The sequence below is a fragment of the Corvus hawaiiensis genome, chromosome 11 (assembly GCF_020740725.1).
Source record: "Corvus hawaiiensis isolate bCorHaw1 chromosome 11, bCorHaw1.pri.cur, whole genome shotgun sequence".
NCBI lineage: Eukaryota > Metazoa > Chordata > Aves > Passeriformes > Corvidae > Corvus > Corvus hawaiiensis.
Window position 1 is genome coordinate 3,247,466 of NC_063223.1, and position 22,666 is coordinate 3,270,131.

Here is a 22,666-nt window from a genome sequence, read left to right on the forward strand (position 1 = left end):
CCCCATCTGGTTTGTAGCTGTTTGTAATTGCCGGTGGTTTGTGAGTCTGAGAGAGGTCCCAGAAAAGCTGGAACAACAATAAGAATTGATCAGTCTGGAAACAAGAAGGCCTGTGCTCAGTGTCAGATGCTCTAGGGACACTGGGCAGCAGCAGCAGTGCTGCTCTGGTGAGATGGCTCTTTTGGGTTCATCTTCCCCTGTGGTGGCTGAACTGAGCTGCTCTCTTGCTGTGCCTCTCTCCTGTGCAGAGGTGGAGCAGATCGAAGCCATAGCCAAGTTTGACTACATTGGACGATCTCCACGGGAGCTCTCATTCAAGAAAGGGGCCTCACTCCTGCTGTACCATCGGGCATCAGAAGACTGGTGGGAAGGGAGACACAATGGGGTGGATGGGCTCATTCCCCACCAGTACATCGTGGTGCAAGACATGTGAGTAAAGTGGTGAGGGTTGTTAAAATCCTATACTTGCACAAGGTCCACTTCAGTCACCTAAAATAATCAGTCGGTTTTGCTGAGGTTTAATGACTTTGGTGAGAAATCTGGGCCTGTTCACTTCTCCCTGTCCATGTATTGGCTCCATTTTTTTCTCATTCGGGCTGATAAAGATAAGTACTAAACACTGTACCTCAGTGTACCTGGACCCCATCTCTCATGGACTCCTCAAAGTGATGTGACCCAGGCTTACCACTGGCCTTCCCCCTGTGAGCATTGACCTGGATAGTTTGGTGCTCACCTGGCCTGTGGGCAGATCCCAGGGCCCTTTGCAGGTGCTGCTTCTATTATAAGTACACAGGGGATGTGGCAGGGGATGTGGAGGAAGATGTGCACTGTTTCCAAGCTCCCAGTGAAGTTGTGGCCTTGGTCCAGCTCCTTGTTAACAAAGTGGGAGCTGCTGGAGTGGTGATGTTTGGATTCACGTGGCATCTGGGCCCTGGCTCCCCGGGGCACAGCCCTGTCCCTGATGTGGTCTCCTTTCCCTAGGGATGATGCGTTCTCCGACAGCCTGAGCCAGAAGGCGGACAGCGAGGCGAGCAGCGGGCCACTGCTGGATGATAAAGCCTCCTCCAAGAATGACATCCAGTCGCCAACAGATCATATCATGGACTATGGCTTTGGGGGAGTGATGGGCAGGTAACTCTCATTTTCCTGTGATCATGGAAGTGATTGCTGTCACAGGTGTGGACAGTCGGTGTGTGGGGTAGGGCAGGACGAGAGGGAAGGCTCTAGTAAGCACTGCAGGATAATATGAGTATGGAGGGGGTTTCATGTGCAGTGCTAGTGGGGATTTAACATGTACAGAGGGGGGCCCTAAGCAGCCTGTTCTAGTGGAAGGTGTCCCTGCCCATGGCAGGGGGTTGAAACAAGATGACCTTTGAGGTCCCTTGCAATCCAAACTACTCTTACGATTTGATGCTGTCCCTTTCTTGGTACTAGCTAAAATATTTGTCTTCCCCCTTGCTTGAGTCTTCTGAAGCTGGAAGGCTCGAGTTTGGTTTGAGCTGAACAATTTTCTTGCAGCATGTGGCCAGCCACGGTCAGGCTGGCAGACGCTGACCCGCTGTTGTGCTGGATTCTTTGCAGAGTGCGACTGAGGTCTGATGGTGCGGCCATCCCCCGGCGCCGCAGTGGCGGGGACACCCACAGCCCGCCCCGAGGGATGGGGCCTGGCATAGACACCCCTCCTCGAGCAGCAGCCTGCCCCAGCAGCCCCCACAAGATCCCCCTCAACAGGGGCAGGATCGAGAGTCCTGAGAAGCGCAGGATGGCGACGTTTGGCAGCGCCGGCAGCATCAATTTCCCAGACAGGAAGGCCCTGGCTGACAGCCACCCACTGAGATCGACCTGTGGATCCACCCGGCACAGCAGTCTTGGGGATCAGAAATCTCTGGAAGCAGAAGCTCTTGCTGAGGTAAGAGGGGTGGGAAAGGACCAAGAGGCTGAAGGGGAACTCACTAGGGAGTGCCCAGAGCCCCTTCGCATCAGACACTGTCACGGTGCTGCTGTCACAGCTGTTACCCAACTGCATTGGGTTGTTGTTGTAAAAGATGCTCCCCCAGCTGATGTAAATTTTCATCTTGAAGCCTGTGGGGCTGCTGGGCTTGGGAATATTTTCACTCATCATCTGAGCAGCTTAATAGAATGAATTGGAGCTAACTTGATAATTATTTCCCTTCAGCTGAACTTTACCTGAGGCTCAGCGAGCATTTTGTAGGTGTTATAAAATAAGGACTTGTCTACACCAGGGCAGCATTAACTAGAGTGACTTTTCAGCACTTGACTCTGGTGCCTTAAGTTACTTCTCCCATGGTCTTGCTGAGTTAGTGGCCTTAATTAAATTAAGGTGAATTTAAGTAAATCCAAACTAGGGCCTCTCCATTTGTGCAGGAGACCCCAGCACTGTAGCCATAGGCAGTGTAGCTAGTTCTCTGTGCATGGGCACTTCTGGTTGAACTGCGTTCACCTTCCGGGGGATCCCTGTGGACAGACTGTGGAGGCTGGAGGTGGGTGGGCGGTGAGGGGCTGGAGCTAATCTCTCCTCAGCTGCCTCAGGCCTTGTTGCTGCCCCGTATATCCATGGCAAGCTGCTGTCGTGCCACTCACTCCATAAACATCCCTGTGTGTGTCCCCGCCACGTGCCAATGTCCTGTGGGCACAGGGACAGCAGAGGCCCCATGCATCCAATGGAGGCTGCAGGGCCTCTTTTGTGGGGAAAAGCCAGCCTCAGTGCTGAGGGGGAGCTGTGTGGGCAGGCTGGTGCTCACCCCATCACTCCTGGTGCTCAGGATTTACGCCCTTTGGAGCTAGTGATCAAGCTCCTGCTGACCTGGGGAACACCGGGTACCTTTGTGTGGCCAATTTGGGCTTCACACCTTCTCCCAAAGCTCCTGTTTTCCCTGGGGGCTCTTAGGTCAGAAACCCTCTCTGCAGATAGGCATGCCAGGACCGTGGGGTGGGGTGCAGAAGAGCAGGTGATGCTGTGGCACAGTGCAGACATTCCTTTGGCATTCACAGGACATTGAGAAGACCATGAGCACAGCGCTGAACGAGCTGCGGGAGCTGGAGAGGCAGAACACGGCCAAGCAGGCCCCTGACGTGGTGCTGGACACACTAGAGCCCATGAAGAACCCCCCGGTGGGCGCTGCCAACTCGGAGCCGGCCAGCCCCCTGCACACCATCCTGATCCGGGACCCCGACGCGGCCATGCGGCGCAGCAGCAGCTCCACCACCGAGATGATGACCACCTTCAAGCCGGCGCTGTCGGCCCGGCTGGCTGGGGCGCAGCTGCGGCCGCCGCCGATGCGGCCGGTGCGGCCAGTGGTGCAGCACCGCTCCAGCAGCAGCAGCAGCTCGGGGGTGGGCAGCCCCGCCGTCACCCCCACCGAGAAGCTCTTCCCCAGCAGCTCGGCAGATAAATCGGGCACCATGTAGGGTGGGACACGGGGACTGCGGCAGGAGAGCCGGCACCCGGACGGTGGGAGCGGGGCGGGCGCGGCGAAGCCTCGCTGCAGGAGCAGGGCTCAGAGCCTTGCTGCGGGGAGCCTCTGTGAAAGGAAACGTGTGTGGCCTTGGCCTGGTGCTGTACATACGTGTGTGTGTATGTACATAGGTGTGCACACACCCCATCCATGCAGAAACACTTCCCGAGCTTGCAGTCCTACAGCAGGAGGAGACGGCAGGTCTACGTGTTGGCACTGGAGAACATGCTCAATGTAGAAGTATATATTAAAAACAAAGTGTACAAAATTCAGTGACTTCTTAAAACAGTAGATTTACCTCAGAAACTGGCTCTGAAATGTCCTCTCTTGAGACAGTGGGTTGGTCTGGGTTTCCAAGGCTCTCTGTGCACACATGGAAGTCCACACTGCAGCAGCTGTGCGTCAAGCAATACAAGGCCATCCTGGAATTTATTTTCTGTACTTCTTGGTGTTGAAAAAAAAAAAAACGGATGGGCATACAGTGGGGTCTGTTCACTGCTGGGCTGTGGAGAAGAGCTGGAAATCCATAAATTACCTTGTGTGTCTGGCCAGCTAGAGTCTTTCCAATCCTGAATCCTCAGATGTCTTCATGTGCCCATGATGCCCTGGGCAGCAGGGACAAAGCAAGGTGTGTGCCATGAGTGGGATGGAGTGAAGTGAGTGTCATGAGTGGGAACAGAGTGAGGTGTGTGCCATCACCCTCGCGCCAGGAGGAGGACACTGTGCTGCACTGGGACCGTGGAACACTGCTTCTCTGCAAGTTTTCAGAGTGAACAAGGACTAGTGACCAAACCTGTGGTAAAGCATGGAGTAATTTACAGAGTTTGGAGATTCTTCATCTCCCTTTCCCCATGCGCTTTTTCTGTTTTTTTTTTTTTAATCAAAACCCAACCCAATGCTCTCTTGACAGTCCGGCCTGAGCAGCGAGGAGGGGTCTCGGGTCAGAGTGGTTGTCCTGCATGAGAAGCATGAGCCGTATTTGACCGCGTCAGATGCAAAACTGATCTGATGGGTTATACTTTGCACTTTTTGTACTGTACCATGTAATACAACCATTTGAGTTTATGCAATGGAATCTGCATTTTGTTTTACCCAGAGAAAAAATATGCAGAAGGCTGGGCATTGCATGGTCCTCTCTGATGATCCAGACTCCTCTGTAAGCACTGAATCCAAGATGCTCTGTGCTTCTCCTGCAGCTTTTCCTTGTACAGATTTCCACGCAATGCCCCATGGTTTGATTTGGCACTTTCCCATGGTCATGTACTAATGGCTCCTTAACATTCATCCTTCCTCCCTGCCATCTCTGATCCTGCTGCTCTGTCTGTGCCTGGGCGAAGATGCCTACAAGCCCTCCTGACTCACCCAGCGGCCACCTACCCTGCCTGGGGTTTTGCTTTGTCCCCCCACTTCATCTTCCTCCTCTCTCCAGCACTGCTGTGGACCCCAGCTCTGCAGGAGAAGCAGCCTGACTTCCAGAAGGCAGTGGAGGTGTTGAGCAGGGTGGCAGAGCCCGTCAGTCCTGCAGTGGCTCGTGTCTCCTCGGCTGGGGAGCTCACACTCACGCAAGACCGCCTGTACGTGCACACCTGTACCTCTGTACCTGTACCTCCATGCTTGTACTTTCACAGCTGCACCCCCATATCTGTACCTCCACACCTGCACCTCTGTGCACCGGGCACGGAGTTGACACCGCGGACCGTTGGGACCGGCTGGCGCCTGTCCCGTGCCCATCGCACGTGTCCCCTCACACCCCGCTCTGCCAGCCCTGTATATATTGCTATACTTGCTTAACTGCTCGAAAGTAACTGTTAACCTGTAAACTGTACAAAGATAGGCTAAAATTAGATAAAAGCCGATGCCACTCAACAAATCTTTGCACTTAGTAGGTAGCTCGATGTAAAAATAAACCCAGTAATAATAATAGTAATTCCGAAGGGAAGCGAAGCCGCCGGCACCCCTCGCAGAGCCCGTGGGGAGCAGCTCTGCCCATGTCCCTCCCTGTCACACTGGCAGGGCAGATGGTGTGTGTGCTTGTCTGTGAACGTCCTTGGCGTTTGTAATGACCACAATTGGTTCATGTTGGTGTTTATTTCTCCATCATCCCCCTTTCCTGTCACAGCCCTGGCCACTGCCCGGCCTGGCGCAGATGTTCAGTCAGGCTGGGCTGGTCACGGACCTTGTGCTGGGAGAGGGAAGGATCCATTTGGCACGAGTGCTGTGTATCCATTGCCAGTAATTATTACTTTTGTTTCCATTTAGTTCCTGGAGAACATTCACTTTGCCAGTTTTCTGTTTTTTATATGCTTTCTGAGATGACTTGAGAGCAAACCCATCTTCATTCAGGGTTTTATTTCCTCCCTTCTTGCTTTTGACCATACGGTACAAGTTCCAGTGTCTTTCTATTAAATTATTGCCTTTCGTTTTCCTTTGTTTTGTTTTGTTGTGAGTTTTAATACAATTATTTTCTTATCTTTAAGTGCCTTTTTGAGCACCAAAACAAACGGTTGGAGTTCAGGCCTGGGAGCTGTGCACACATGGGTTTGTCTGGGCAGTTGTGTTGTGCTGGGGGTGATTGCTTTTAAAGTCCTTCCATTTTTCTGTTTAATGAAAAGGGAACCAAGACTTTTTGTTGGAGAATAAACTCCCCCTTTGTAATATGGTATCCCAAGTGTAGTTTTAACTACTGTAAATTTAAGGGAAGAAATGTATTTTTCTTTAAGCGAACTTGGCACAAAATTGAACCACATACATTGTAGGAACATTATAACTGGAACCTGCTCATGGTTTGTGAGTGACTGACTCCGATCCACGGTACCTCCCCGAGGGCACAGACTGTGTGTGGGCTTCAGAGTTCACAGAGCTTCACTGTGACAACCCACGGCCGAGCTGCCGCCGGACCCAGGGTGGGTGTGCTCGTGCCCCAGGAGCGCAGCCCTCGCAGGGCGGCTGCACGGGGCAGCTGTTTCTCTGCTGTGCAGAGCGAGCGCGGATCTGGGCTCGGCTCCGCGGGCCTGCCTCGCCCAGCCCGTTCTGCCGGGGCAGTTGGGCCCCGGGCCTGCGATAGTGCTGGGGGGCAGCGCCACGGCACCGCGGCCCCTTCCGTGGGGCGAGCGCTTGGTCCGGGGCGGCGATGACAGTGCACTTTGTTCCCTAGGCTGAAGTCCCTGGTAGGTGGTTTTTGTATCCCCGGGTATGTTATTTAACTAGCAGTGTTGTGGTTCTCGCGGGGCGGCAGTAGATGTCCCGAGTCTGATTTGCTTCGCGTGGCTGGGCTGCGAGGTCTGGTGGGGACGGGGTTGGTTATGCCGGGAGGCCGTGGGAAACCGCCGGCTGCTGCCCACTGTACCGGTCATCCTCCTCCTCCTCTTCCTCCTCTGGTGTTGTCTCTGTAATGTATGGTGAGATGCCGTCAGCTAGAGTGTCTGAGTGGGTCCTCGTGTGTGCTGGTGATGCCATGTAGATGAAGCCACTGGTTGGGTGTGGACTCATCCTGTTGAATAAACTGCTTAACTTTTCTCAAAAACGTTGTCTGTGGTTTCAGAAGACTTGCTGCCTCTTGCTTGTGCTTCTTCCCCACCCCTCATCCCCTGGATGCTCAGCACCTGCCTTTGTGTGTGTTTGGATGGGCCATGGAGATGACATATGGGCTCTTTCAGCTCTGGGCATATGGTGCAAACACAGGAAAGAAGGATGTAGGTGAATAAAATGACCCACCCAGCACCTCCAAGGGATTTGCCCATTTCCACTGAGGTGGCAGGACCTGTGCTGATCTGTGCCAGCCGAGATATCCCCCCATGGGGGGTGTCACGGTATCCCACAGTGGTAGGGAGGAGAAGAAAGATCCAGCAGGCAGGAATTGTGCAGCAAGATTGATTTAGTTAATTATTTTACAACTCTTTTATAGACTTCTTTTCTTCATAGTCTAATTGGTCAGAGGATCAGCCACCCCTTGGGGTGACTGTCTAAAATCCTAAAACAACCGTTGTCGAAATATTTTTCTACTGTACTATAAACAAAGGTTTGCAAGGTCGCAGGTGTTCATAGTTTATAGAACTCTGCTAATATCTTCCGTGAGAGAGAAAAATATCTCACGGCACTGGAAAGAAGCAAGAGAAATTCTTGCTAGCTGCATATTTGTATCCATGGGGGGAGCCCCCTGCCCTGCCACAGGGGACACATCACACTCTGCTCTGGGAAGGGGACTGTGCCCGCAGCGCACAAATGAGGGCAGATGAAAGCAGATGTCAAAATGAGCTTTAAGCAGAGATTATTTAGTGCTTGCTGTGTGGCAAATGGGACAAGAGTGATCTCCTCCCAAAGGGAAGGAGCATAGCAGTGAGGGGGTAGCACGGCCAAGGGGACAAACCAAGCCCCTTCCTGCAGTGGCGGTGGGTCCCCAGCAGGCACCATGGGCCTTGGGACTGTCTACCTTGGCTTTTACGGAATCAATTAGAGCCAGCTCAGTGACGTGAGAACCACAGGAAGCACAGGAGGACCTTGTCCATGGCAGCGTGCTCGGTGCTCAGCTCGGCCCCACTGTGTATCCGGTATCCTGCCACGGAGGTGCCCAGGCGGCACCGTCCTGCCCAGCTCTGTCAGCCCTCTCGGCAGTCACTGCCTTGCCAGCCGAGCTGGTCACACCTCACCAGGGCTCTGCGCTCGCCAAGCAGCACCTTGCTGCACTGCACCTCTAACCCATGAGATTTATCACCAGGTTCAGTAAAACAACGCAATTAAACAGCTTTCCCAATGAACCTGCACTGCTGGGTTCATCAAGGGTCTGTCCTGCATCCAAAATGCTCCCAGGCAGGCTCACCTCTAGCTGAGAAGGTCCCCACAGCAACACTGGCAATGAGCCAAATGAAACCTTTGCCTGACAGTCAATGTCACTGTTACCAATAATAGTTTCAATTAAAAAGTCCCTGTTCTGCAGTACTCCTAATCCAGGCTCGTGTGAAGCTGTTCGTCCTTTCTGACAGTGAGGCTTTAAGTTCCACAGCTGGGGTGGTAAATGGACCATGGGAGCTGTGCCCGTTGTCCCTTGGCCCCATGCAGGAGCTGACCTCGGGGCTGGGGTGTGGGCTGCTGTGGCTCTAGATGGGAGGTTGGGATTCAGCTCCTGGGCTGAAGTTACAGGCAGCTTTGTAAGTCAGGTTTGTTCAGGCTAGTTTTGGGTGGGCTCACCAGGGGCTAATGTACCTCTTGCAGACAGCAAGGTTCAGCCTTTGTCAGCAATCTCTGAGGCAGAGGCTGTCCCGTGGCCCAGTGTGGGAGCAGCAGGATGGGGAAGTCTCACCCCAAAGCAGGTGATACTGCAACCTGGGAACATGGGAGACCCTTGGCCTCTGCCTCTCCCAGGTGCCAGCGTGGGCTGTCAAGGTGCAGAGCCCTCCTGCGCCCCACAGCATCCTGTCCTGGGCAATACAGACACCATGTCCTGCCCCTATAGCTGGGCTCTGGGTGCTGTTTATGGCTGCTGAGAGGATAAAAAACTCCAATTCTAAACAAACAGCCCCAAGAGCCCTTTGCACCCGAGCTGCAAGGAACCATGCTGGAGGTTCACTCACACTGGGTTATCTCTCTTCCCTTTTTTTTTTTTCTGCTGCTGGTTCATGGCTTCACTTCCCTCCCATCCTGGCAGCGTGGAGAGGCAGAGACCTCCCTGATTCCATCCATCATCCATCCTTGAGGTGGGGCAGCTGCAGACGCAGCTGGCGATGCTCGAGCAGGGGTTTGTGTGGGCCATGAGCAGGGGGAGGACTGGCTGAGCTGCAGGTGGGGCTCCACCTACATCACCCCGTCCTTAATTACACCTCCCATTAACCACTGGTTAATGGGGACAGCCTCAGGGGAGGGGAGTGCAGGGCAGGATAGGATAGAGGATAGAGGATAGGATAGGATAGAGGATAGGATAGGATAGGATAGGATAGGATAGGATAGGATAGGATAGGATAGGATAGGATAGGATAGGATAGGATAGAGGAGAGGATAGGATAGGATAGGATAGGATAGAGGAGAGGATAGGATAGGATAGGATAGGATGAGTTCTGGACTGCCAGGCCTGCCCTGTACCGGTCACCACCCTCTCCTCAGCACCGAGAGCAGCAGGGTCCGGTTCTGACACGGCCCGGTGCCCACCGCGGGAGCTTCCTGGGCACCGCCCCGGGGGAAAGCGCGGGGGTGGCTCTAGCAGGTCCCTGGGCAGCGGATGCGTGTGGAGGAGCAGGGCCCTGGCCAGGCCCTTTGAGGGTGCCAGCTGTGTGCGACACTCATGAGGCCTCTCCGGGCTGTGTGCAAGGTGTGCACCGGGTGTGCTCGGTGCCCGTCTCGTCCCGCGGCGGGCGGGCCCGGTGTCCGGAGGGTGTGCGGAGGGTGTGCGGAGGGTGTCCGGAGGGTGTGCGGAGGGTGTCCGGAGGGTGTGCGGAGGGTGTGCGGAGGGTGTGCGGAGGGTGTCCGGAGGGTGTGCGGAGGGTGTCCGGAGGGTGTGCGGAGGGTGTGCGGAGGGTCCCCGCGGTGTCCGCCCGCCGCCAGCAGGGGGCAGCAGCGCCCCGCGCCCGGCCGGGCCGAGCGACCCGCGCGGGGAGGGGGAACCCGACCCTGCCCTGCCCGACCCTTCCCTTCCCCTTCCCCTTCCCCTTCCATTCCCCTTCTCCTTCCCCTTCCCCTTCCCTTCCTTCCCTTCCCCTTCCCCTTCCATTCCCCTCTCCTTCCCCTTCCCCTTCCCCTTCCATTCCCCTTCTCCTTCCCTTCCCTTCCCTTCCCTTCCCTTCCCTTCCCTTCCCTTCCCTTCCCTTCCCTTCCCGACCCTCCCCGGCCGCTGCCCCCGCTCGGGGCCGGGCCGGGCCGGGCACTGCCGTCGCTCCGGGGGAAGGTGCTGTGCAGGCTCTCACTGACTGATTGAACTGAAATTAATACCTTTTCTGTTTCTCTCCAGAGGGTCCAGTTACCCGGCTGAGGTGTAATAATCATTAACTCTGTGAACAATAAGTTGAATGTGTTTATTAATTTCTATGGGCCGAATGCAGTATTTGCATTTAAATTACCTTTCCACACTGCTGCGCACTGACACGTGTGTTGATTTCCTTCTAAAGTTAAAAATGCCTTTTAACTGGTGAGTGTGTGTAAGCACGTCCTCGTCTGCTGCATCGGAGCGCTACTGGGCAGCTGCTCTGCTCCTTGCCCAGCCCACCGGAGCAAAGGGGCCTTTGGGGCTCAAGGAACTTGTGGCTGGCAGGTGCCTGCAGTGCCCTAGAAGCAGACCTGGGTGCTGGGCCCGGTCAGGGTGCGCTGAGTTGCTCTGTCCCCATTTGGGGTTCTGCTGTGGGGTGCAGGGCACAGAGCAGGGGCTGCAGGAACCTGGCTGGCCCCTCTGAGCAGAGGCTCTCCCAGGGGCTCCGGAAGCTTGGAAGTGATGGTGGTGTCTGAGGTGGGTGCGTGGTGGGTCTTGCTGATGCCCCTTGCTGGAAGATACCACAGGACTGGACATGAACCAGGTGATAAAAAAAGACAAGGAGGTAAAATCATGACTCTGTGTCTACCTCTCTGAGCAACTGGGTGAATAAGAGACTCCTGGCAAAGCTGTGTTGTGTATGTCCAAAGTGCAGCCTGTCACAGGGTGAAATGTGCTCATCACAGCAGGGCAGCTCTGCAGTGGGATTGTCTGCACGGAGAATTTGCTGAGAGCGCCGCTGCGGAGTGGGGCCGGGGCCGGCTCTGGCTGAGCAGGAGCAGCCATGGTGCTGCAGGGAGCATGTGGCAGTGCTTGAGGGCCACAGCAGGGCCTGCCTGGGCTCTAGACAAGGGTGACTGGGGAAGCAGCAGCTCCCAACAATTCCTTCTTGGTGACTCTGGTTTTCTTCTTCTGGATAAATGGTGTTTCCTCCTGCAGCGCCAACGTCGCCCTGGATGAACCACACCGCTGTGAGATGGCACATGGCAGGATGAGGGCTGGGTGGCAGATGCTGTCCCAGCCAGCCCTGCTCTCCACTGGTGAGGAGAAATAGCACAGAACCTGCTTTTAGCTCTGGGAGCGCTCCTGGCCTGATGCTGCCAGGGCTGGAGCAGGACAGTGCCGGAGTGTGGCAGTGCCAGGCCTTGCCTCTGCCTCACCAGGACCTCATTCAACCCTAGAACCCTCTGAGGTGCTGAAACGAACTCTCAGCTTCCTCCAGTCATCTCTGGAGTAGTTGACCACCAAGGAATGCTCTGTGGGTGACTTGCCTTTAACTTGGATGGGTCCAGCAGTTCAGTACTTGGCTGGATCCAAGAGCCACTCACTCTGTGGGCTCCAAGGGGCACCTAAGGGCACTCTGGCACCTGTCACACTCATCACTAATGAATGAAAAAATGACACAGAAATGAAATGTAAAGGAAATGATGCAGAACTTAGTGATTAGTGCTTTGAACCTGGACTCAAAGTGAAGCAAGTGCTCTCAGTCGTGCTGACTGAATCAAATAATCCAAATTACTGATACATTTTAGTGTTTTTTTTTCTGTGCAAAGACATTAAAGTGCTTTTAGCAAATGAGGTAAAGGTTTTCCATCCATGTTTAAAACTAAAACAGAGCACTGTGCTGTGGGTGCCCAGAGCTTGCTGTGAGCTCATGGCAGGGACTGTGCGTGGCAGCCCCATCCCTCCTGCATCCTCTGAGTCCGACTGCCCTGGGAATGGCTCTGCCTGGGAATGGCATCTGTGCACAGCCGTGGGCCACGCTGGGGAGCCAGCATGGAGCCCAGGGTGCAGAGAGGAGCATTCCTTCCCAGTGAGAGCTGGGGCCAGCGGCTCACCCCAGGCATCTCAATTCAGAGGGTTTTGGCAGCCCCTGCTGTTGTTTCAGCTCAGATATGGCTGCAGGTTGGTCCCTTTGGGCAGTAGCTCTGACTTTCATGGAGCTCCTTGGTCTTGTGAACATTTGAGAGATTCTCTATTGCATTGGCTTTGTTGCTGAGGGTGTATATTAATTGCTAAGGCTGTACATTAATTGCACCCTCATTGCTTCTGGCTGGACTATGCCCATGCTGGGCCATTTAGTGCCGTTTTTCCTGCCTGATCCCCTCTGCCTTTGGCACCCTCGGTGTCTGGGGCTGCCCAACAGCTCAGTCCCCCGGGGCAGGGCAGCAGGAGTGACCACAGCCCCAGGGATGTGGCAGAGATTTTCTCACGTGGGTGTGCGTGTGTTTGGAGACATTCCCTGTGAGCATATGTTTCAATTCCTGTGGAGAGGAGAAAAGACTTGCCAGATGAGATTGATTCTTGAAACTGGCAAAGTGTTTTTCAGTTGTCAGTTCCCCTGGCCAGTGATAGCTCATCAGCTGTGGGAGGGACAGTACTGGCACCAGCCAGTGCTGCTGTGGGATGTGCTGGGTTTTGGTGCAATTTGGTTTCAGAGTTAATATTTTTCTTTGAATGTTTCCCTCCCTGCTCCAGCACAAGCCAGAGCAGTGTCCCCATCTCCCTGGAGTGAAGCCCTTCCCTTGGCTGACCAGTGCTGACGTGGTGGGTGTCTGGAGTGTTCCTGGTGCCCCGGCTCTCCCCACCCCCCTGCCCACCTCTGGGCTTAAGCAGGACCTGGAGCAGCCAGGGCTGAGTGAGCCACTCCCTTGGGGAGGTTGTGCTGTATCCCGAGCCTGAGCCGGCTGCAGGCACAGGATGAAAATAAGAGTATTTCCCCAACTTTTGATAACTTTTTTGTTTCCCCTTAATATACACCTCCAGCCTCACTGTGGAAACATTGGAAAGCAGACTTTAGCAGCTCTGAGAGACTGCAGTGTTATCCATCTTCTGTAAATACTGTGGAGCAGTTGGAAACCTTTTTATGATCACAGCTCAGCTGGAAAACAGCACCACATTCCTGATGCCCTTTGGGATCACTTTCCTTGCTTGTGGGGTGGAGGGCAGCAGCTGTTGAAGCATTTTGGTTTGTGTTCCATGAGATAAAAGTGTAATTTGCTGGATTTTAACTACTCGTGCATCAGATCAGCATAAACATTACAGGTATACCAGCCTTGCTCTGTTCCACAGAGATGCCTCTTCCCTCCCCAGGAACCTTCCAGAGACTTGGGCTTGGAATCCTTGATGCTGCAAAATCAGTGGAGGTTTGTGTGTTGGAAATGAAGCTTCAGCTTTGGAGCAAAGCTTATCCCAGACTTTAAATCTAATAACACCCTCCTGACAGCATCCAAAGGCCAGGCACCCTCTGACAGCTCCTAATTCCACCCGAGCCCCACCAGCGTGAGACTCATCTCTGGACATGCAAACGTGTCCGGTTCTATCTAACGAAGATAAATTTTTAAATTAAGATACCCAGCTGTCTGGGGCACTCAGAGATTTCGATGAGTGTGAGCTTGGCTGGGAGCTGGTGCAGATCCTTTGGCTGCTCTTCCAGGGAGCTCCTGCAGTGAGGCGGTGATGAGCCTGGGTGGGGTTCTGCAGCCTGGTGAGAGCCCTGTTCTCCCTGTGACACTCCCCCAGGGAAGGGCTGTCACCAGTGCTGGTCACCAGCCCACACCTTCCTATCCCGCTCAAAGCTAACGAGCTTGTTTCCCTCCTTTATGTGTCTCAGCTGACAAGAAATAACTGTCCTTGGCAGCCTTACCCACGCCCTACCTGCTGCTGCTGAACACCAATGAAACTTGTGTTGAATTTCTGTCTCTAACTGTTGTTGCATCCATTTTTTACACCCCCTTCAAGACAGCCTTTATAAAAATAATGTATTTACAATGACTGGGCAAGTGCTGAAGCTGGCAGAGCCGTGCCACAGGGCAGGGCAGCGCTGGGCTTGTGGGGCTGTGGCAGTGGCCGAGGGTGACGAGGCTCTCAGGAAGTCTCTAGGGTGAGATGCAGCCTTTTTCTTAAAAGAAAGAAAGAAAAAAATTAAGTCTTACGTAAGTCAAAACATCTGCTAGTGCATGACTAATGCTTTCCCTCCTCCCTGGTGTGGCAACTGAAGTCCATGGGAATTATATAAATGATTGTTTCCTGTAAGAAGTTATACATTGTTCATAGGGCTTTTGGGGACAAGCCTTGTGTTCAGCCACCCCTTCCCTTGCGCTGTTTGCTCATGGCTTTGGACCCAGCTGATCCTGGCCCCGCTGCACTGCTGCCGTGAGCTGACAGCAGCAGAGCCCAAACACATTGTCCCTGGCCCAGCTGGTGCCAGGGCGGATTTATTCCTGCCAAAGTCAGCTTCACTGGACAGTTACCTGTGTTTAAAGCTGAGGTTATTGATGTACAGTGCTGACAGCTGAATTAGCTGAGTGCTGGGCTGTGGGTGTGCCCAGTGTGGCAGCCTCTGGTGATGTTGCTGTGCCCTCCAGACCACCCTGCCTGACACTGGGGTGCTGGTGCCTTCCCCACGACAGGGCTCATGGCAGTGACAGATCCCAAGATCTGCATCCCTTTGGTGTGAGAATGTGTTGCTGAGGGCTGGTCTGCCTGAGGGGAAGTGCAAGGAAATGTTTTACAGACCTGACAGCCAAAGCAGCCCCCAGATGTGGTTTTATTCCCACAGAACTTTCCCACTCTGGCAGTGCTGCTCTGCAGCATCTTTATAACTTTGCTCACTTGTTTGCCTCTTGATTCCAGTTGAAACCTTGGGTGGGTCTGGTGCCCCCTGCCCACCCTAAGCCTCCAACCTCCCCACGTCCCAGCAGGAGTCCTGCGGCTGCCAGTCTGCCCAGTACCACCCAGCGGGGAATGGGGCTAACTCACTTCTGTGCTGAATTTTTCTTGATATGTCTTCTTTTTTGTTCTAGTTTCCCTGCATGGATGTCTCAATTCTGGACACTCTGTGTCTGTGCCTCTGGACAGAGCTGGAGGAGCTGCTGGGTCCTGCAGAGGTGAGCACTCCTGGCAGATGGATGGATGCAGGCTGTCTCTCAGCTTCCAAACACTGCACCAGGACATGCTCTGGGTTTCTGCTTTCCATGGTCTGGGACATTAACTGCTGCCAGAATTACTAATGGGCTTCTGCTTTTAGCCTGAGTGCTGCAGGCTGCTGCTCCAAGGTGGAAATCATGGAGTCAATTAAGTAATTACCTGGTGTTTCAGCTGCCAACACTCAAGGGGTTTTGTTTTTCACCACTGGCATCAATCCCAACACACATCTCACCCCAGACTCATCAGCAGTGGTCTGTGCACTACTATAGCAGGCTGCAGCACCATGGATGGGCTGGAGCTGCTTTTTCTGCAGGTGTTCTGGTGACAAATGGCTCCTCCTCCCTCTGTTTGGTCTCACTCTGGCACATAAATCCAGGCATAAACAGGCTAAGCTGAGCAGGAGCTGAAATTGTCTCTTCATAGTTCTCATGTTCTGACTGTTTTACCCTCGCTTAGTTGATGAGCAGCAGTTCACCAGTGAAATGCAGAGTGAGCTGAGCTGTAGGTGATGCACAGTGGCACAAGGAGCAGCCAGAGACTCTGCTGGGGCCCCATGATCCAGGGAAATACATCTCCAGTGGCTCCTGGGACTCATTAGCATCTTGGCAAGACAGTGCTGGAAGTGCTGGGGACTGCTGGAGAGTACTAATGAGCAGGGATAGGGCTGGTGGGAGGCAGGATGGATCCCTGACCTCAGGCACCTCTGGGCAGAAAGTCCAGGGGCACAAGTTCATAATCCATGGCAAAGCATGGAAACCTTGTTGTTGAAAGTTGTGTTCTTAACTAAACCAGAATTGGGAAGTGCTTGAGGGGGCCAGAGCCCCCTGGGGAGCTCTCCAGACTCTCTTGCACTTCCCAGTAATTAAGAGGGAGGATAAATGAACCTTCATTGGAGCAGGGGCATATTTGGGGAATGCCTTACCCTGGTATAGGGATGGAGTGGAGGGAGGTGTGCTACTCTTGCATTGCAAAGGCTGAGAACTGCTTAATGTTTAGGAACAGGGGAAGGCAGCAACAAAGTGATAAATACAGCAGCAGAACAACCCATACAAGTTTTAGCAAAGGTGTGAAGTCCCAGTGATGGGCATTTTGGTGGCAAATCAGCAGCCATATGGCACAAGGGACTGGGAACAGCTTGTATCCAAACTCTGCTCCCAAGTCCTTCAACTGAAAAAGGCTAAATCTGTGCAGGAGAGCTGGAATGTCAACTAAGAAACACTTCTGTTAACATACTGAGTCTCTTGCCTTTGGATTTCACCTGATTTACCCAAGAACCAAACAGCCAAAGAGCGACTCTAAGGTACAAAGCTGGCAATGGAATACACTGTTGGGAGACAGTCAAAGAAAATGGAAGGTATTACAGACCTACCACTGTGTCTAAGTGTGTGTGGACTATCGGTGTGGGAGTTTTTATACTGGAGTAGTTTGGAGCTAGTGAGATTACTCATGATTTTTATAACACTTATTGCATCAGCATCAGTGTCCAAATGGGAGGTATCTGCATATGCAAAACAATGTCTCTGAAACGTCAGCAAGTGTTGCTGTGGCAGAAGGCCAAAACCAGCAAAGGCCAATTCACTGCTGGCTCATTCTTTGACACTGCGTTGCTGTCCCAGGTCAGAGCTGTGCCAGTTCATCTGCTGCCTCCTCTTCCCAGGCTGCCTGTCCAGCAGCCGCTGTCATTTCATCCTGCCCCCTGGTCAAGCCCAACTCAATCACCATTGGTTTACTTGAAATACCCAGAGTGATTTTACTCATGATGTCCATCTTAAAGCACTCCAGGAAAAAGTTTAAATATTATTTCTGGCTCCTTCGGCTGCTAACTCTCACAGCATTTTCATGAAAGTTTCCATGCTGCTCTGTAAAACTGTAAGATGCTTTTCACTGGTTTATGTTGGCCTAAAATCATTGCAGTAGACTATAAAACAAAAAACCAAACCAAAACAAACAAAAAAGAAAAAGATTTCATCTGTGCTTTCAAGTAATTTCTGTGTGAAATGACCAGATACTTGTGGAGCTGTGGCACAGCCAAAGCAGCAAACGTTGGGTGTGAGGTTCCTGCCAGCACAACCTCTGCTAGGGTGATAAATTCGCTTCAGCACATAGGCTGTGAACATTTTGACTAATGAAAGGTTGTTAGCATGTCCTGTGGTCTTTTGTGCTTGCAAGGCTGCGACTGAGGCTCTTGGCATCGCTGGCTGCACAGGAGGCTGCTGTGCTTGGCTCACCAAGGAAACGACAGAGAGGTGGTGGGACCATTGCTGAAACAGAGGCTTTTAGCCAAAAACTAATGACAGGGAAGAAAAACCAGCACCTCCGAATCCGCCTCTGCAGTCTGTTTTCTTTGAATATGGCAGTGCAGAAAACCAGCAGATCCTGCAGGGCTGACCCCGCAGCCCCTCGCAGGTGCCCTGATGCTTCACTCCAGGACATCCTCTGGCTGCCCCAGGCCTGCACCTGGTTGCGCTGGTTTTGGCTGGGGTAGAGTTAATTTTCTTCCCAGTGGCTGATGTGGGGCTGTGTTTGGGATTTGTGCTGAACACAGTGATTATAAATAGAGATGTTTTTGCTCTTGCTGAGCAGGGCTCACACAGAACCAAGGCCTTTACTGCTCCTCGTACTGCCACGCTGGCAAGAAAGCTGGGAGTGCTGGGAGGTTGGGAGGGGAAACAGCCAGGACAGGTGATCCCAACTGACCCAAAGGATATTCCAGACCATAGGACATCATGCTCAGTACACAAGGTGGAGGGTCATTGGAGTTTGTCTTCCCAATTATCTGCTGCATGTGATGGAGCCCCGCTGCCCTGGAAATAGCTGAACACCTGACTGCCCATGGAAGGTAGGGAATGAATTCCTTTGCTTTGCTGGTGTATGTGGCTTTTGCTTCATCTATTAAACTGTCTTTATCTGAACCCATGAGTTTTCTCACTTTTGCTCTTCTGATTCTCTTCTCAGTCCCACTGGTGGGGAAACAAGCGAGCGGCTGCGTGGAGCTTGGATGCTGACTGGGGTTAAACCATGACAATGTGGGATCTTTTTGTTCCAAAAGTCTCAACATCAGACTAAATTTAGTCCTATAAAAATCAATAAATGGTCTCCAACTTTAACACGAGGGCAGAGAAAGGTCACTGTTAAATATTTCTGAACAGTCTTACCTGAGGTTCTTCTCCTTTCCAGTTGGGAATGATATGATGAGAAACTTTCCACTGCTTTAAACATTAAGGAATCTCTGAAAATACTTAGAAACAATTAACTCAAAATGTTCTCTGGTTTGGGGTTTGATATTTTCTTTTGAAGTACAGTATGTTGTTCTGCTGATTTTTCATCCAATCCACATGCTGGTGTCCCAGAGGCTTGTTTCTGTGGTGTGTTTGTACATCTACAATGAAGAATGTCCAGTGACTCAGACGTACAGGGCAGACCTTGATGGAGTCTTAGCTTTTAGTTTTGAGATCCATGTACTAAGGGCAGCTGAGGATGAGCTGTTTGTGTCGGGGCATGGAGGAAAACAACAGTTCTGCATGAGGTGCTGAGCACCACGGGGGAACAAATACTCTTTACATTATTGAGTTGTGCACAACCAGCTGGGAATTATGTAAAACTCCACTTAAATATTTTGTCTCAACAACACAAGTGAAAACCAGTAGCTTTTGGAGATTTGCTTTGTGTCAGGCTGCTCCACCTCCTACTAAGCTTTCCGTACATTTCTCTGCTAACAGAATAGGGCAACAAGTTTATGAAAATGCAGTTGGGACCTCCTGGTATTTTAATTTAAATGAGTATTTCAGGGGCTTGGGAGGAGGAGATATGTTCTCTGCTTTGGTGTTCTGTGTATAATAACAAGTTGTAACTTCGTCGTTCAGCAAGATAAACCAGTTTATTCCTGCTACAGCAAAGCCCACAGTGCCAATAAAACAGCGGGAAGCATTCCTATGGAGGAGAACTGTCCTCACTTGGCAGGGCTCTACGGGGCCACTCTGCTCCCGGGGATGTGCTCGAGCGGGCTCCAGCCGGGCAGGTGGGAGCGCTTTGCCGGCCAAGCTCTTGGGCAGGGCGGCACGGCCCGAGGGCTGCTGGGGCTTCCCAGCGGCTCGGCCGTGGTGGGACAGCCCACAGCACTGCATCCCAACGGGAAAGTGCTCACAGATCAGCGGGCTATGCACCGTGGGTTAAAGGGATCATCCTGCCATGCAGCCTAATGAGGTGGATGCTCTCCAGCTTCTGCAGCATGCAGGATTCGGGTGAAAGCACAGATTTTCCAGGGTTCCTTTTCATGGTGCTTTTACTGTGGAAATAGTTTAAATTGTGTTTCATTCAGCAGTGGTCTATGTGGATGGTGCTTGGCTGCAAATTCACTGCCCTTCGCTCTTCATCAGATGACTTAAACAAAAAATAAACGTGTTGCTGCAGAAATGAACTCATGAACCCTCTGGGCCCATTCCTCAGTGAGTGAATTAATTCCCACCCAATGAGCTCTTGTCAGAATGTGTGAACCAAGATCTGCCATGTGTACGAGGGAAGGAAAAGAACAGAAAATTGCTAGAGTTTGATACATTAATTAGGTCGAAGCTCACAGAGAAAGCAGAAATTGATTCCTTAAGGTGAAAAGAACAGGCACTTAACTGTAAATTCCAGCACTTTTGGCAAGGGGCAGGCAGTAATCAGATCCATTCAAATATGTAAATTCAGAGATTCATCGTGCCCAAGGCCAGCAGAGATGATTGTGATGATTTCTTCTGACCTTCTCCATCATGTGGGTCATGGAGTACCTTTTATATAGATATGTATGAGTGTCAGTTGAGGGAGTTTGGCTTGTTTCAAAATTCACACTAGCTCAGATCAGGAGCAAGAGCATGTAAATTGCACTGCTACAAAAACCTCATAGGAAAAATCAGGCACACATGCACACAATTTTCGGGTAACAGCATGTTTGAGTCACCAGCAGCTGCAAAAGTGAAGGGCTTAAAACAGCTGTGAGATGAAGTAAGCAAAGAGACGTAGTACTGTTCTGTAGAGTATTATAAAAAATGGTGAAATATATTTTGTGTGTGTGTGTGTAAAAACCTCTGCTGCAGCTAGTTAAATCAACAGGAATATTGTTAACAGTGTGAAGCGTGCCCGAGGACCCGCCAGGGGACCGGGATCGCTCGTGGTCAGTGAGCCCGGAGCGCGGCGGGCAGCGCCCGGACACAGGGCCGGGGCAGCGTCCGGACACAGGGCCGGGGCAGCGCCCGGACACAGGGCTGGGGCAGCATCCGGACACAGGGCTGGGCAGCGCCCGGACACAGGGCTGGGGCAGCGTCCGGACACAGGGCTGGGCAGCGCCCGGACACAGGGCCGGGGCAGCGTCCGGACACAGGGCTGGGCAGCGCCCGGACACAGGGCCGGGGCAGCGTCCGGACACAGGGCTGGGCAGCGCCCGGACACAGGGCTGGGCAGCACCCGGACACAGGGCTGGGCAGCGCCCGGATACAGGGCTGGGCAGCACCCGGACACAGGGCTGGGGCAGCGTCCGGACACAGGGCTGGGCAGCACCCGGACACAGGGCTGGGGCAGCGTCCGGACACAGGGCTGGGGCAGCGTCCGGACACAGGGCTGGGGCAGCACCCGGACACAGGGCCGGGGCAGCGCCCGGACACAGGGCTGGGCAGCGCCCGGACACAGGGCCGGGGCAGCGCCCGGACACAGGGCCGGGGCAGCATCCGGACACAGGGCTGGGCAGCGCCCGGACACAGGGCTGGGGCAGCGTCCGGACACAGGGCTGGGCAGCGCCCGGACACAGGGCTGGGGCAGCGTCCGGACACAGGGCTGGGCAGCGTCCGGACACAGGGCTGGGCAGCGCCCGGACACAGGGCTGGGGCAGCGTCCGGACACAGGGCCGGGGCAGCGCCCGGACACAGGGCTGGGCAGCGCCCGGACACAGGGCTGGGGCAGCACCCGGACACAGGGCTGGGCAGCGCCCGGACACAGGGCTGGGCAGCGCCCGGATACAGGGCTGGAGCAGCGCCCGGACACAGGGCTGGGCAGCGCCCGGACACAGGGCTGGGCAGCACCCGGACACAGGGCTGGGCAGCACCCGGACACAGGGCTGGGGCAGCACCCGGACACAGGGCTGGGCAGCGCCCGGATACAGGGCTGGGCAGCGCCCGGATACAGGGCTGGAGCAGCGCCCGGACACAGGGCCGGGGCAGCGCCTGGACACAGGGCTGGGCAGCGCCTGCCCTCTGCAGTCACAGCTGCACCCAGACACCGCAGTTCGCTTTGCAGTTTTATCCTACGTGACTTGGGCAATACGTTCATTTCCCTCAAACTCCGTGGCAATTATTAAACCTCCCGACAGCCCATGGGGAGCACTCAGCTCTGGTCACTACCTGCCGTTTTTGCGGGTTTCAGCCATCAGGCCGTGTATTTTAAGCCTGGGTTTTGCTGTCCCCTCTGCGGAATTCAGAGAGGCAGTCCCGGCCATGCCCGGGGCAGAGGTGATGTGGATGCTGCCCATTGCCATGGCAACCCGGCAGGGCTGTGGGAAGGAGGTTCCCACAGCAAAAAGCAGACACACATCTGGGCAGAGCGCAGGTAACTGCAGAGGGAGGGAGGCGGGTCAGTGTGTTTCCAAATCGCACCGACACGTCTTAGATGGGTTTTAAATTAATGTCATCTGGAAGATACAGACGAGGACACCCATGTCCATCTTATGGGATCGCTCAGACACATCTCGTTCGGCAGCTGAGTAAACCAGCGATGGCAGCGGCTGTAAATCCTGTGGCATCCACAGAGAACAGCGGTCGGAGCTGCCCCGCGGGAGGGAGCCGCACGCTGCTCTGGGGCCTGCCCTAATAATATTCAGTCACAGGATTCTGGAACTGCCCGAGCAGGTGTTTAATAAGACTTCATTAGAAAGTGAACGCGGAACGCTTTGCAGCTGTGACACAACCCCGCCCTCTGAAGAGGTCCCGCAGCGGTCTGTGTCGAGAGCGGGCGGATGGCGGTGCTGCGGCTCTTTTCCGGGGGCTAGGGTTGTCCGCGGGCCCGCAGCTCTGCCGGGAGGGAGCGGGGAACAGCGGGGTCACCGCACACGGGCCGGGAACGAGCGGCGGGGCTGGGCGCGAGGCGCGGCGGGGCCCGGATAGGCGGCGCGGCCCCAGCCCGCTCCCTAACCCCGCGCCCCAGCCCCGCTGCCCGTTCCCAGCCCCGCTGCCCGTTCCCAGCCCCGCTGCCCGTTCCCAGCCCCGTTGCCCGGCCCCATCCCCGTTCCCGGCCCCGTTCCCGGCCGCTCCCGGAAGCGCCGCCGGAAGCGCGGGTGGAGGCGCGC

General features: G+C 54.0%; 1 protein-coding gene and 1 long non-coding RNA gene across 3 annotated transcripts in view; both read left to right on the forward strand.

Annotated features, from left to right (window-relative positions):
• SRGAP3 (SLIT-ROBO Rho GTPase activating protein 3) overlaps positions 1–6,999 on the forward strand; it is an 83,000-nt gene extending 76,001 nt beyond the window's left edge. For both annotated transcript variants that reach the window (XM_048315392.1, XM_048315393.1), the window contains exons 19-22: positions 249–429; positions 982–1,131; positions 1,582–1,909; positions 3,013–6,999. In XM_048315392.1, the coding sequence (XP_048171349.1) occupies positions 249–429; positions 982–1,131; positions 1,582–1,909; positions 3,013–3,429 (1,076 nt within the window). In that variant the 3' untranslated portion in view covers positions 3,430–6,999. The remainder of the gene's footprint in view (positions 1–248; positions 430–981; positions 1,132–1,581; positions 1,910–3,012) is intronic.
• A 2,527-nt stretch (positions 7,000–9,526) lies between these two features.
• On the forward strand, positions 9,527–20,287 carry LOC125331587. The gene is made up of 4 exons (XR_007206125.1): positions 9,527–9,774; positions 15,231–15,314; positions 18,068–18,193; positions 18,310–20,287. It is a non-coding gene; the product is annotated as an uncharacterized LOC125331587 (long non-coding RNA).
• The last annotated feature ends 2,379 nt before the right edge of the window (positions 20,288–22,666 follow it).